At 40.4% G+C, this 16,470-nt stretch overlaps 1 protein-coding gene across 1 annotated transcript in view; it reads left to right on the top strand.

Moving 5' to 3' along the window:
* Positions 1-13,049, top strand: part of ITGAE (integrin subunit alpha E) — a 108,554-nt gene extending 95,505 nt beyond the window's left edge. Inside the window, exons 26-32 of the mRNA XM_066599509.1 lie at positions 959-1,031; positions 1,115-1,222; positions 4,675-4,731; positions 5,999-6,103; positions 6,704-6,799; positions 9,882-9,992; positions 12,431-13,049. Coding sequence (XP_066455606.1) covers positions 959-1,031; positions 1,115-1,222; positions 4,675-4,731; positions 5,999-6,103; positions 6,704-6,799; positions 9,882-9,992; positions 12,431-12,484 — 604 coding nt within the window. The 3' untranslated portion in view covers positions 12,485-13,049. The remainder of the gene's footprint in view (positions 1-958; positions 1,032-1,114; positions 1,223-4,674; positions 4,732-5,998; positions 6,104-6,703; positions 6,800-9,881; positions 9,993-12,430) is intronic.
* The last annotated feature ends 3,421 nt before the right edge of the window (positions 13,050-16,470 follow it).

Here is a 16,470-nt window from a genome sequence, read left to right as displayed (position 1 = left end):
AATGTTACACTTCAAATGCATAAATGCTACAGAATTTCCATAAATTGTTTTCACAAATTGTTTCATCAGTCCTGGTTTTATATGCAGTGGAGGCAAATACACTTTTTCAGGCTTCACTGAAGATACATTTGACACATTGTTTTGTCCCGGAATGAGATGTATGTTTAAGCCATTGTTTTTGAATATAGTGAGACTTCCAGTCCCTGCTGTCCTATTCACATAAGAAACAGCAGACTTTAGTGACCCAAGTTGCATTCCAAGTAATAAAGCAATGACCTTCAAATCTCCACAGATATTCCAGTTAGATTTTTCATACTGGATTTTTTCAAACAACGGTCTCATATTTTCATAAATTTCTTTCATATCAGCAGCAAGTATTCACGGTACTTGGTTACCATTTACCATTTGTTACATTGGTGGCAAAAGAAGTTTCAGAAAAAAAACCCTGCCTGATGGAAAAATTCTAACATATTTGAATTCAGGAGGTGAAATACTACTAGAATCACCATTAAATATTCTTGTAAAAAAAATCATGTTGACCAGTGTTACCAAAAATGTATAGATGCCATTATTGCTGCACAAAGATCACACAAGATACATAAAGCAAAGGTTCACATACTTTTGCCACTCACCAACATGTGATATTGGATCATTTTCCTCAATAAATAAATGGCTAAATCTAATATTTTTAACTCACTTGTTTGATTTGGTTCTCATTATCTACTTTTATGTCTTATATGAAAATCTGAAGTAGTTTTAGGTCAAATATAAACAGAAATATGGACGATTCTGGACAAACGTTCAAGCACCATTGTAGATGTCGGTCCCAGAAGTAGGACCTGCATGTATAAGACATTCATGGTATATTCTGTGGAAAATCTCAGATAAGAATACTCCTTCAATGCACATCCCGATGAGCAATGTACTGCTGCTACCTAACATTTATCTACTGCTTTAGCCAGCAGGCTCCACTGTATGTGACAATACCCTCTGTTCCAGCATTGTATGAAGATGTCCAATACACATTTAATGTAAGTGCGCAAGGCTCCACCCGATTTGTAGTAATTCAAGCAGTTTATTTACCCCAATTCATTACATATTATTCTGTTCGCAGGTGAGTGCAGAAAATCCATTTGGTGCTGAACTGAGACTACAGTTGCAGGTCCCCGTTGAACTGAAAAGTAATACTATTTTGGAAGTACAATTCATCCAGACAACGCTGGTGGGTTCCAGTCAGATGTCCTTATGTTCATTCATAGTGTTAAGCAATTATTGAAATTCTCAGGTTGGGAATACCCAACCCAATTTTCAAAAAACAGTTTGAGAATCGGAATAACCAATTAGTGAAACGGCTTCACTAAGGGTGAGTATGGGTGTGTTTTCTTCTATGAAAGTAGCTCAGTTGTAAGCACTGCTGCCTTTCATTGATGGGGTTTTGGGGTTAAATTCCCTCAAGGATAACATCTACATGAACTTTGAAAAACTGCATCCAGATATTGCCCTTGGTAGAATTTGAACCTACATCTCCATCATTGCATAGCAACAGTACTAACAACCAAGCCACCACAGTTGTCCATTTGGTTCTACTGGAGGGAAAGAACAACAAGGAAAAACACAAAGCGATCATAAAAACCCAATCCAGATTTTGCCCTTGGTCAGGCTTGAACATAGAACTCTTTGTGTACTTATTATTTTTGTTATTCTCCATATTTTCCTCCACCAGAAGATAAACTGTGGTGGCTTGGTTGCTAGTACAGCTCCTTTGCAGTGCTGGAGTTAGAGGTTCAAATCTGACCTCGGACAACATCTGGATAGGGTTTTTCAAAGCTCATGCTGATGTTATCCTTGAGGTGATTCGAACATGGGACATCTGTACTGAAAGACAACAGTGCTAACAAGTGACACACTTTCATAGACACACACACACACAATTAATTGGTAAGTGGATTTTCTGGCGATTTTTGCTAAAAATCGGGTTATGATGCCCCGATCTAATTTTGCAAAAATTGGGGCAATTTTATCACTCGGTTGATCAGAACAAGCAACCCTATTTATTATTAGATGTACTATGATGTGTAAATTTACAGATGAATTTCAAAACATTTGATCAGCAGTCAGTATAAGTTTCACCTTTGTTACATAATAGAAATGTTCATGTTTTATTAATAGCAATAAGAAAGTAATGAGCCGCAAAACACTTCCGTAGAGAACAGGGAAATGCATATATCAGTGCACTAAACTAGGTACATTAATATGTAAATTGCGTGTATTTATGATGTTTGGGTGCTCACAGTTCTGTAGGACTTAGAGGACACTCAGAGAAGGAACAGGGAAAGTTACAGAGGGCGTAGATGTTCTGCTTTATTATGTAAGAGTGAACACTTCACAAGATGTACATAATTTAAAGGAGTTATCCAAGATTAGAAAACTGCATAGTACTAGATGAGCCTAAGGCACTGCACAATCAGTGCTTACAGGATCCTGAAATGTAAATTGGGTACATGCAAAAATATACTGTACATCTCAGAATGACACATCACAAAAATAGATATTTGCTAAATTGGGACCTTGTCCCATGAAAGCACGTTATTTCCTATGCAAAGGATTGTAGATAACTTACTGACCAGATGGTGTCCGATCCCTAGGACCTCCACTGATCTCGAACAGGACTCTGGTGCATCCCGAAGTGAGGGCAGTAGTAGTCAAACATGCACACCACTGCTCCATTTATTTTAATAGAACCACTGGAGATGGCACTTGGCTATCTATGGCAGTCCCATTGAAATGAATGCAGTAACGGTGCACATGTGTGACTGCCCTAACTTCAGGACACACCATACCCCATTCACGACATCAGTGGAGGTCCCAGTGATTGGAAACCATCTGATCAACAATGTATTCCCATGTAATCAACAAGTAATTGCCAATACTCACATCAGTTTTTGCCATTAATAGGGCTAACAACCTAAATTGTGTCAAATACACATTAGAGCCAGTGTAGCGGGACAGAGAAATTGCTCATGAGGTATCGGGGAATACAATACAGAGCAAGAAGTCAAGTCCAGTACAAACAATAACATAGCACAGTTTAATTAAGGATAGTGAAAATTAGAACTTATGGTAGTTAAGAACTTCAATGCAGTAAACGAATCATCACACAAAAGAACAATCGTTAAAATCTTCCTTGCAGGGTGCGAAACCACACATCTGCATGTTCTATTCTTGTTTCAAGAGAAAAATTACCCATGGGGGGGAGTTCAAATATAATCCCTCCCCAAAAATAAGCCCTAGCTACACTACATGGAAAAAAACAACAATACTCACCTAGCATCCAGCGTTAGGTCCCATCACGAATTATGTCATTCAATGAATGGCTGTGATTGGTTAATTGAGTGTTGGCTCTCATTGGCTGATGTGGCGCTTGATTAACCAATCAGAGCATTAGCTTGCTGGAGGTGAGGTATACAAGCCCCGCTACCAGGAAGAGCTGCTCTGTCTGTGTGCAGGAGGACATGGAAGCCTGCAGCAGCGACGGAGACCAGCACGTGGGACCCTGCTAGATAAGTATTATAAGACCCCCCCATCCTGAAAATAAGACACTGTGTCTCTTTTGAGGCAAAAATTAACATAACGGTGTCTTATTTTGGAGGAAACACGGTAGTTCAGATGCAGCCCAGTGTCTGTGCCTTATTACTGAGATAGCCATACATGCAGCAGCCACTGTTGCAATGTCACTAATGAAAGTCTCTGGTCTCAGTCCGGTGAAGAAATCTGCATTGGAGGTTTCGCCTAGAGCCACCGGCACAGTCGTGATTGCAGGAATTTTTCGCCTGGTAAAAATGTCAGACAGGTGCAGGAACTGAACAGACCCCATTATAGTCACTGGGGCCTGTTTGGCACATTTTGGTACCATTCCCCCGTGGATTCCATTTTCCTGCTCCTATAACGAGGCAGGAAAAAGAAATTCTAGCGCATATGTGAATTTAGCCTTAGTGTCCGCATACTTACTTGTGGGGACCGATCCTGGGTTTGATCCTGATGGCGAATTCTCCTTTAAGATGGTTAAGTCACTCCATCTTTGACAGGCTTGACCTTTGCTGCTTATCAATACTGCTTCCTGGAAGCATCCAGCACCATGGAGGAAGCCCTTCTGCAGTTCACCTAGTCAACTCCAGCACTCTCTAGGTACCAAACCCCCCCCAAACCCACACTATTTTAGCCCTGTCCACTTGCTGTGTAAGCCTCGTACAGGCTGTCAGTCTCTGAAAAATCAATTCCTTAGTGGTGGCCAAAGTTGACATTGCAGTCCCATAATAATGTAGTTATGACTGGTGGCATCTGCTGCACCAGTTTCATGGAAAGCCAGTTAACCCATCAGTATGTATTTGCAGTATAGGAGGAAATTGAGCATTTACAAAGACACACACAAGATATGGAAGAAGAAAGTCCATACAGATGTTGTCCTTGGTTGCATTTGAACTCAAGACACCCTTCCTAGAAGGAAAAGCTGCTAAACAATGTCCATATCCATACTATTGGGCGTAGTGTTCAAAGGGTGTGCATAATGGGTCTAGTATAATGTTCTCACTGTATTTATGGATACAATTTTTACTTTTTGAAAAGTTTGTTTTCTAATTCAGCCATTAATTAAATCATACCTTTCTTTTTTTCTAGAATTCAACTCTATGTATAAAGGAAACCCAAGCCTGCAGATACGGAAATCGACTCAAAGTAAGTTTTATGAAAACAATTTTGTAAGAATGGTTCATATAAAAGATTTTAATATTTATAAATAACCTCCGGGATCTTTCGAGGGTCTTTGAAATAAATGCAAAGGATTCCGTACATTAAATCTATATTACTATTTCTATACAGACTGATTTAAAGTGCTACATTCAGCATGTCAGGAAATGTTCATCTTATGTGCCTATGGAGTTCTATCAGATGTATGCTGAGAGTGACTTTGCTATCAGTCAATTTAGCCAATATATGTCAATATAACTCTACTTCAAGTGTATCGAAAGGTGGAATGGACTATGCTTTTCAATATAACTGGATCCTGCCCACTCATATCCCATAAAAAGCTGAGGGATTCAATTCACAAAGTTTGAGTTTCATATTGAATTTCACTCATTCACATTGTTTAGCAAAATTTTAATCATTTTCTATTAATAGGGAAATGAAGTATTAGTTACAAAAACACTTATGGACTTCCATAGTATCCCAACCTACTTTCTTTTTCACCTCTTTTCTGCTAACTTTTTTTGGGAAAGCCTAAGTAATGTGACCCATAGTAAAGTCAGGGCATATTTGAAGAACACTGTAGGAAGCAAGGCTGAAAAAAAACCAAAGAAAAAAATTGGCCCTGCAAATACATTGGCTCTGTTCACAAATGTCCAGTAAAATCCAAGATGGATTTCCCTATGCAGGAATTAATCAAAATACAGTTAGGCGTTACGACCCTAGATTGGAGTCTTCCTCTGGAAGTCAATAGCCACTGGCTTCAATTGGGATAAAACACATCAACCTGCCAACAGAAGTTAAATGAGCTAAAGTGAAAATGACCATTATTAAATGGATTTAAAAGAAATTATGCAAGATTATGCCTGGACGAAGCTAAGGGCGAAACGTGCGCATACCTTGGGTACATGGTAACTAGAGTTGAGCGAACGTACACTGCCGAGCTTGATGCTCATTCGAGTATTAGCGTACGAACGAGCCTCAAGGAGAGAGAGAGAAAAAGAGATGCATTTGGCATTAATCTCACCAACTATCCAACTGCTGACAAAAATGCAGAGTGACTCAAAAGGCCCAGAATGATGACATCTTGTAAAACGTCTCAATGACATTTCAGAGGATCTTCAAAAATTGACACATACTCTTTAATTCCTGTTTCCTTGCATGGAAAATAGGGCTAGTAAATAATCCCACTATTCTACATAACATTTTAAGCCTTTTTGTGCAACAACATTCAGTTCTTCTGCTTTTCATTATTTAGAATAAGGAACCCATGTGCCTTTTTATCTTGTGCAACATCACATCCGGAAAGGAAGAGATAAAGATAAAGATAACGACAAGATTATTTTTGAAAACTATTGATGAGGTAACATTGAATTCTCTTATACATTACCATACACAACATCTGTTTGCTCTTTTATTCTTGTTTGCTTCTTCCTCCACTCTTGTACAGAATTGGCTGGTATTTGTGGGTAGCACTAGTATATGACACATCTGAACCTCTGTCATTTGTACAGTGGAAACATATGTAGAGTTAGGCTGCCTTCACATCTATGTTGGAAACTTCGGTCAGAAGTTCCATCAAAATACCACAAAATACCGGAGGAATTAGGGCCTTTTCTTCCGGTAAAATGTCAGGCAGCTGAGCGGAAACCAAATGGACCCATTATAATCAATGAGGTCCGTTCGGCACTGTTCTGTTGCGTCATAAGATGGACCCGTTTCGCCAAGGGATTCCCCTTTCCTGCTCTCCGAACGGAAAATGGAATCCCCATCACAGATGTGAAGGCAGCCCTAGATCCATAGTGTCTCTATCAGTAGTTGAAAGGTTACCCAAGTCAAAGCTAGATCTGCAAAATGTCACCACACTTGCAAGGTTGGGAGTGTTTAGGATATAAGTATGTGCTTCCTTCTAGTTTTATGCTGACCCAGAGATATCTTATGTAAATGTGTTTTGTTTTTGTAGCTAATAAAGGAAACACAACAATTAAATGTCACTGGAGAAATTCTGTATGACCAAGCCTTGTATGTAAATCTAAAGGAGCCAGAACACAAGACACAGGTGAGCTGCAGAAGGTTTTTTATAATGTACATATTCTGGAGCACATTCATCAGACCTTTACATCTATGTAGCACCCTTATCAAAGAAAATAAGTGGATTTTGGAGAAGTGTGGGGGAACGTCCATTAAAAAAATGGAACGCATTTTTATTTTGTGTGCTATACAGTATTTCTAGTACCATACAATGCACAGAATGGCACCACAATATCCAAATACAGTAGTGCCTTGGCTTGCGAGTGCCTTAGCTCGCGAGCTTCTTGACTTGCAAACAGGCTCTCACCTGAATTTTTGCTCTGATTTAAGAGCAAAAACTCGGGTTACGAGCCTGCTCGCGAGTCAAGAAGCTTGCAGGCTTATGCTCAGGGGAAGGGGGTCTAATACTCACCTACCGCCGCCGTTCCAGTCCTTGCGATGGCCTGCAATGCTGCTGCAGGCTGCTGTGTCCTCCCCCACGCCGACAGAGCATTTCTTCTTGGAAGCGGTGCTTGAATACCCCGCTTCCAGCAAGCGAATGCTCTGATTGGTTAATCCAGCGCTGCATCAGCCAATGAAAGCCAGTGCTGGATTAACCAATTGCAGCCATTCAATTATGTCATTGAATGGCTGTAAGTGGTTAACCCAGTGCTGGCTTTCATTGGTGCTCTGTCGGCGTGAAGAAGGACACGGCAGGCTGCAGCAGCGACGGAGACCCCCGCTAGGACCGGAACGCCGGGGTAGGTGAGTATTGATCTTTGTTTTTTTACATGTAGTGTAAAATTTTCCCCATTGAAATGAACTGAAACGCCATTAATGCGTTCCCATAAGCCCATGCTTCATAGAACGAATTAAACTCTTAACCCAAGGCACCACTGTACTCAAACTATATAGGGTCTAAATACTAATAATACTATACAGTTCCCTAATCATAGCAACATACATTGCCTCAATAGGACTGCTTATACAAAGCCTAGATTGCAACGCTCAGGTTCCAGGTATTCAAGCTTTACAGACTTGTAGTTGTTGTTTAGAAGTACCTACATAGTAAATTCCCTTCCTAAAGAAACTAAATATTTCTCTACTTTTCTGCACCTTAGCTATTGATGTTTTGGTGGTCTCAAAAAGGCACATGATAGGTTTAGTTCTCACCAGTTTTTGCCTTTGTTCTCTTTTCCATTAAAACAGTAACAGATCCAAGATAATAGACCAAAGTACAATCTCTCCACGTGATATTCTCTGAAAATATTTATCAGTAATGTGACATATAAGAAATAAAAATCAATTAATTTATTGGCACGAATTGCACCATGATGCTACTCAATACTAGTTAGTGATCTTATAAGCAATGCAAACGGAGAGGAGGAACAATGTCTGTATACCGCCACCTATTAGAAGGCTGCCTTTTAATATGTGCAGAATAGAATAAAGGGGATGTTGCAAAACCCGTATGGAGTAAGTGGCCCAGAAAAGAGGCAGGGCCATTGAGGTTTGGAGTGTGCAAGAAATTCTAGGGGTGCTGCCGACCAGAAATCGCTCTACCTAAATGGGCGTGGGTATATGGAGGAGTGCAAAAGAAACCCACTGGTGGCTCGGTGCAACGCTCCAAAAGTAATTGAAAAGTCAGAACAGTTTCTTCTTCAATTGGTCAAATAGACAACCATCATTGGAAAACACATTTCGGGGCAAAACCCCTTCATCAGTTCAGCTGGATTAAATACTAAAAACTGTTGGAGACATGAGCAGTGAGAGGTCTCAACTGTCGAAGATGACACCGGCAGGGATCGGGGCTAAAGGATAAATATCTACTAGTGTATTGTTTTTGCACCATGCCTTCTAATAGTTGGCTCTGTCAGTGTTTTGTGCTATGGTAACCACTAAAAAGCATTCAGCCAAGCCTCATTAAAGCATCTGTTTTCTAACTTGTCATACCTGTTCCATCTTGATGCAAAGATTTCATCCTGCTCATTTCGTCTATGCTCTGCTAAACCCTCTCATGATGCATCAGCACATCATCATATAACCAGCTAGAGCCAGTACGATATCTGCCTGCTGGGAAGGCACTAAATATCATTACTTCCTATATTCGCCTAAATGAACTACAGACCATAAGTGTACAGTCAAGAGCATGAACTGTGATCTCCTTCATTATAACTGTGCACCAGGAGCCTCTAATCATCATTATTAGTAACTGTGATAGGAGTCTCTGTCCACCCTATGAAGAGCTTGTTTGGTAGAGTCCCTATAATATCATCACACAGGAATTATACTGACTGAAAAACTGACTTCTTGAGAGAAAGCCAAGTAAATCTCAGGTGGGCAGAATGAGATCACATGACCACCTGAGGAGAAGGACTCCCGGAAGTTTTTGATAGAAAGAAATAACTAACTTACATAATGAATTTTAAAGAAAATCGCCGGAATGACTATTTAAAGGGGTTGTCCCGCGGCAGCAAGTGGGTCTATACACTTCTGTATGGCCATAATAATGCACTTTGTAATATACATCGTGCATTAAATATGAGCCATACAGAAGTTATAAAAAGTTTTATACTTACCTGCTCCGTTGCTGGCGTCCTCGTCTCCATGGTGCCGACTAATTTTCGCCCTCCGATGGCCAAATTAGCCGCGCTTGCGCAGTCCGGGTCTTCTCCTGTTCTCTATGGGGCTCCGTGTAGCTCCGCCCCGTCACGTGCCGATTCCAGCCAATCAGGAGGCTGGAATCGGCAATGGACCGCACAGAAGAGCTGCGGTCCACGGAGGAAGAGGATCCCGGCGGCCATCTTCACCGGTAAGTATAGAAGTCACCGGAGCGCGGGGATTAAGGTAAGCGCTCCGGTAAGCTTTCTTTAGGTCCCTGCATCGGGGTTGTCTCGCGCCGAACGGGGGGGGGGGGGGGGGGGTTGAAAAAAAAAAAAACCCGTTTCGGCGCGGGACAACCCCTTTAACATGTTTTAATGTATTTTTTTTCGCAATGTTTCAAATGTCATCTAGACTGAATATATGCACGCAGTTCTATAATGGTATCCTTCTTGTTTTTTTTAAAGTCCTACAGTATAAGAATTCTTGGCATTTTCTCCCAATCTATCTGTTCTACTATTGTTTTTCAGTTATCCATTACGATTCTGAAAAGCAGAAAGATCGATATTCTGCCTGTAGTCATCGGTAGTTCGGTTGGGGGATTTTTGCTTCTCTTGATTATTGTTATAATTCTTGTCAAGGTAAGTTACAGAAAACAAATGACTAGAAACAAAATGCTCTGAAATTCCTTTAACACAATAGAAAATGAAAGGCAATTTAGAATTTCATGAATAGATGTTAATGAACAGAAATGACCAATTAGGAAACGCAACTGATTTGTTTTGGGCTGTTCACTTGGTCATCTAACCATACTTAGAGGGCCTATTGCAAAATTTAAAATGGGGTTCTGTCTTGCCACCTAAGACTGGGGGTCCTAATCATTTGTTTCCCCCATCGCACATTTCATAGAATCATAGAATGGTAGAGTTGGAAGGGACCTCCAGGGTCATCGGGTCCAACCTCCTGCTCAGTGCAGGATTTACTAAATCATCCCAGACAGATACTTGTCCAGCCTCTGTTTGAAGACTTCCATTGAAGGAGAACTCAACACCTCCCGTGGTAACCTGTTCCACTCATTGATCAACCTCACCGTCAGAATTTTTTTTCTAATATCTAATCTGTGTCTCCTCCCTTTCAGTTTCATCCAATTGCTTCTAGTCTTTCCTTGTACAAATGCGAATAGGGCTGATCCCTCTGCACTGTGACAGCCCTTCAGATATTTGTTGACAGCTATTAAGTCTCCTCTCAGCCTTCATTTTTGCAGGCTAAACATTCCCAGATCCTTTAACCGTTCTTCATAGGACATGATTTGCAGACCATTCACCATCTTGGTAACTCTTCTCTGAACTTGCTCCAGTTTGTCTATGTCTTTTTTTAAAGTTGGGTGCCCAGAACTGGACACAGTATTCCAGATGAGGTCTGACTAAGAAAGAGTAGAGGGGGATAATTACCTCACATGATTTAGACTCTATGCTTCTCTTAATACATCCCAGATTTGTGTTTGCCTTTTTGGCTGCTGCACCACATTATTGACTCATGTTCAGTCTATGATCTAATTGTATACCCAAATCTTTTTCACATGTGCTGCTGCTTAGTCCAATTCCTCCCATTTTGTATTTCCTTTTTCATTTTTCTTGCCCAGATGTTGGACTTTGCATTTCTCCTTGTTAAAGGGGTTGTCTCGCGCCGAAACGGGTTTTTTTTTTCCATAGGCCCCCCCTTCGGCGCAGTACAACCCCAAAGGATGTGTTAAAAAAAATTTTTATTACTTACCCGAATCCCCGCTCTGCGACGTCTTCCTTCTTCCTTCTTCTTCCTTCACCAAGATGGCCACCGGGATCTTCACCCACGATGCACCGCGGGTCTTCTCCCATGGTGCACCGTGGGCTCTGTGCGGTCCATTGTTGATTCCAGCCTCCTGATTGGCTGGAATCGGCACACGTGACGGGGCGGAGCTACGATGACGACGCGGGACCAGCTCTCCGGCATGAGTGGCCCCATTCACCAGGCAGAAGACCGGACTGCGCAAGCGCGTCTAAAAACGCCAGAAGACAGTAAATTTAGACGGATCCATGGAGACGAGGACGCTAGCAACGGAGCAGGTAAGTGAATAACTTCTGTATGGCTCATAATTAATGCACGATGTATATTACAAAGTGCATTAATATGGCCATACAGAAGTGTATGACCCCACTTGCTGCCGCGAGACAACCCCTTTAAATACCATTCTGTTAGTCGCTGCCCACTGTACAAGCTTTTCTAGATCTTTTTGAATACTCTCTCTCTCTTCCCTAGTGTTAGGTAATCCTCCTAGCTTTGTGTCATCAGCAAATTTGATCAGTTTCCCATCAATGTAAACCACTTGGGCTGAATTCTCACCCACTTGTTTGCTAACTGATTCCTCTAAAGATGGGAGCCGTGTACAGGTACTTGCTAACTAATAGAAAGGCAAATTAGACCAACGAAAGTAGTTCAGTCAATGGCTATTCTTCCTGATCCCCTTCAAGCACATGCTCGCTGGGCTCGGATTGGCTGAGGACGCATGTTTCTCAATAGGGAGAAAGGAATAAGCTGCTGCCAGACAGCTATGGTAGTGGCTTATCTCCCTTGAGGATAAAAGGATTGTGCGTATTGAAATCCAATAGGCCTGATCAGATAAAACAAGCTCTTACATATAGTCTTTATGGTCTTGCATAGTATACAGTGTTCCAGAAAAATAAAATTGAGCTGCTATTGCCTGGTGTCCAAAGGAGCAGCCCATCCTAACACAGTTAGAGGACAGTACAGAACATGTAGTACCACACTATACTGTAGAGAGGCGCTACTAGACAGGCAATCAGTGTATTCTCATCAGTAATACAAGCGTTTTACCAGTGAAATATTCATAATGATTGGCTGGATTTTCCAGCAAATTGCAAATGCTGCAGATCCGGACTGTCTGCAAAATTGTACAGTATGTTGAAGGTGGTTTCAATTTACAATGGCCTGGGAAAGACCACTGTATGCTGAAAATATTGTATCCTGTAACTTGAGGGATCACTGTAATGTAATTTCTCATTTTAACCCTTGTTTTTCACAGTGTGGTTTCTTCAAAAGAAAATATAAAACATTTGAAGTGAATGAGGTGGAATGAAATGCTCCATGCCGAATATTGTACAAGAAAGAATACATACCAACTATGACTAGTTCCAATATGAAGCGAGAGCTAAGAGAGATTCAGACTAATGTAACATGAGCTATACTATACTATCAGAAAACTAAATTGAAGATTCTAAAGAAAAGCATTGTGTTTTCAAAGAAAAACCCTTTTTAACTGTATAACCCAAGAGACTTGGGGGTTTAGCCACTTCTCAAACACATAAAGTAAACATGTGTCTCAGGAGCCAAGTCTGCTCCATACCCGATGGCCATCAGATGTTTCTAACAGCCGCCAGAAACTGCAGCAATCGGAGTTAGCGCTGATCATGATGCAATCGGGGACTAGCACTGCAGACTGAAGCCTACTGAAGGCTCTCAGATATGCCATGCATAGATGCCTGTAAAGCCCTGCGACAGATAGGGCTTCATAGGCAACATTCAAAACACCTTGTGCTGTATACTGCAATACATTAGTATTGCAGTACATATTAAAAGTGATCACAAGTTCTAGTTTCTTGTGGAGCCTAATTAAAAGTGTAAAAATTAGAGATTAGTGAGCACGCTCGGTTAAAGCAGATAGTCAAGCGAGCATCGCTCTTCTCGAGAATCTGCATACTCGTCCGAGCAAATGCGGGGGAGAGTGGTGGAGAGCTCCCCCTCGCTCCCCCTTCACCGCTACCCCACTGCATTTGCTAGGACGAGTATGCAGATATTTGAGAAGAGCGATGCTCGCTCGAGTATCTGCCTTAACTGAGCGTGCTCGACCATCCCTAGTAAAAATAGTTTAATAAAGCTTTTCCCATAAAAAAAACTAAAACATTTAAAAATCTACATATTTGGTATTGCTGTGTTCGTGAAAGTCTGAACTATTACAATTTCACAATATTTAACCCACACAGTGAAGGCTATAAAAAATAAAATACAAAATGCCAGAATTGTTTTGTTGTCCTGGCTCAAAAAAATCTGAATGCAAAGTGATCAAAAAGATGTATGTATCCCAAATTGGCAGTAATAAAAACTCAAGCTCACTTCACAAAAAAAAGCCCTCACAATCGAAAAATAAGAACGTTGTGGGTCTTCAAATATCGCAACGGAAAGGCTATTTTGTTTTAAAAAAATGTTTACTTTTTAAAAGCAGAAAAACATGAAAACGTATGTACATGTGGTATAACCGCAATCGTAAGGTCCCAAAGAATAAATTGAATATGTCATTTTTACTGCACCATGAGCGCTGTAAAAACTAAACCCCTCCCGCCATTTTTTCTTTTTCATTTCTCCTCAATTGAAAAGTTTTTCTGTACATTATTTGGTGCATTAAAAGGTACCAAAAGAAATACAACCTGCCCTGCAAAACACAAGCCCTCAGTGTAAAAACGAAAAAGCTATGGCTTTTGGAATGCTGGGATGAAAATAAAATCTCTTGTCGTGTAGGGGTTAAACAGGGGCATCTATATAGATACATAGACATTTACTGTAGGTGGTCTAATGGCATACCTAGAAACCAGGAGGACCCATAACAGGGATGAAAAGGGTCCCTCATTATAGTGCAAGTCTGGTGTTCTATGCCAGTTAGCACACACTAGTTTAGCTGTTGAGCGGCCATGTTGACGATGAGTCCCCCCGTCTTATCCATTGTAAGATTTTGCTCTAATCCATCCATAAAGCAATGTATATATATAGCTAGAGTCACTTGTAGGTATCCTAACTGTTTTTTGATTATTAAAGTTTTTGCAAGTTTTTTTCGCTTTACTACCAGACTGTGTGAACAGAGAGGCATTTATACGCTCAGTACACAAAATCAGGCTGTTAAAAAAGCCAAGTAGGAATACAAGAATACTAAAAGAAAAATAAAGCTTCCTCGAAATTTCTGGCCTAACAAGTCTGTTTCTATGTATATGCAACTTGGCTTGGTTATTCATGTTATACAGGCATGCACACGGTTGGTCAAAAGGTTTAGAACATCTCCATTTTTCCAGTTATTTTTGACATGAACACAGTTTAAGTCCATAAAGTAACGTGAAATGGTTCAAAGGTTCAAAAGTAAGTTAAAACCATAAAAATAATATGAAAAATTAACCTGAAATGCAACAATAGTCTCAATTTATGATTTCCAAGGAAGACGTCAAGGACAGCTGCTCTGCAGCACAGAAAGTAAATTATGCCTTAACCCCTTAGTGACGAAGCCTGTTTGCGCCTTAGTGACGGAGCCAAATTTTGGAAATCTGACATGCGTCGTTCAACGTGGCATAACTCCGTAAAGGCTTTACATATCCCAGTGATTCTGACATTGTTTTTTCGCCACATGTTGTACTTCATTTAGATTGTAAAAATAGACCGATATAATTTGTGTATATTTATTAAAAGTACCAATATTGGAAAAATTTTGAAAAAATTGTCATTTTTTCACATTTTCAACCGTAATATCTCAAATATGTCCAAACATACTGTACAAATTTTTGATAAGATATGTATTTCCATCTGTTTACTTTATTCTGAATGCACACTTGAAAAACTTTTGTGTTTTTTTTAACCATTTAGAGGACGTACAAATTTAACATTACTTTTCAGCATTTTGAGGAGCACTTTGTTTTCCTGCACCAAGCCAAGTTTGCAGAGGCTCATAAGTGTCAGAATAATAGATACACCCACAAATGACCCCATTTTAAAAACTACACCCCTTAGTGTATTCACTGAGGGGTGTCATGAGTATTTTGACCCCACCAGTTCTTTTCAGGAATTAGTTCAATTTAGGGGACAAAAAATAAAATTTCATATTTTTGCAAATATGTCATTTTAAAGACATATTTTTTTCCTATAGAGCCCATGAAAATGAGGATTTACACACCAAAATGGATACCCCCGTTTCTCCCGTGTTCAGAAACATACCCATTGTGGCCCTAATCTTATGTCTGGATGCATAACGGGAGCCAAAATGAAAGGAGTAGTCGGTGTCTTTCAGAACATAAATTTTGCTTGAAGGCGTTTTAGGCCCCATAGCACTTTTGTAGAGCTCTTGAGTGGCCAAAACCAAAGAGAACCCCCACAAGTGACCCCATTTTGAAAACCTGACCCCTTAATGAATTTATCTAGGGGTGTACTGACCATTTTGACCCCACAGTTTTTGAATGAATTCAAGCCAAGCAAAAGGAAAAAATTGTGATTTTCATTTTTTGTCAATTCTGTCATTTTAAAAACAGCTTTTTTTGTACAGAACACGCATGAATGAAGCCTTTCATCCCAAAATGGATACCCCTGTTTCTCCCGTGTTCAGAGACATACCCATTGTGGCCCTAATCTTATGTCTGGATGCACAATGGGGCCCAAAACGAAAGGAGTAGTCGGTGGCTTTAAGAACATAGATTTTCCTTGAAGGAGTTTTAGGCCCCATAGCACTTTTGTAGAGCTCTTGAGCGGCCAAAATCAAAGAGAACCCCCACAAGTGACCCCATTTTGAAAACTAGACCCCTTAATGAATTTATCTAGGGGTGTACTGCCCATTTTGAGCCTACAGTTTTTGAATGAATTGAAGCAAAGCAAAAGGAAAAAATTGTGATTTTCGTTTTTTTGGCAATTCTGTCGTTTTAAAAACTGCTTTTTTGGTACAGCACACACATGAATGAAGACTTGCACCCCAAAGTGGATACCCCTGTTTGTCCCGTGTTCAGAGACATACCCATTGTGGCCCTAATCTTTTGTCTGGATGCACAACGGGGCCCAAAATGAAAGGAGTAGTCGGTGGCTTTCAGAACAGAAATTTAGCATGAAGGTGATTTAGGCCCCATTGCACACTTGTAGAGCCCTTGAGCGGCCAAAACGACAGAGAACCCCCACAAATGATCCCATTTTGAAAACTAGACCCCCTAACGAATTTATCTAGGGGTGTACTGTGTATTTTTACCCTACAATTTTTGAATAAATCTAAGCAAAGCAGTAGGAAAAAAATTACAAATTTCATTTTTTTGGCAGTTGTATCAATTTAAA

The sequence above is a fragment of the Eleutherodactylus coqui genome, chromosome 4 (genome assembly GCF_035609145.1).
Source record: "Eleutherodactylus coqui strain aEleCoq1 chromosome 4, aEleCoq1.hap1, whole genome shotgun sequence".
In the NCBI taxonomy this organism is placed as follows: domain Eukaryota; kingdom Metazoa; phylum Chordata; class Amphibia; order Anura; family Eleutherodactylidae; genus Eleutherodactylus; species Eleutherodactylus coqui.
Note: the sequence above shows the minus strand (reverse complement) of the source record. Positions and strands in the feature narration are given on the sequence as shown.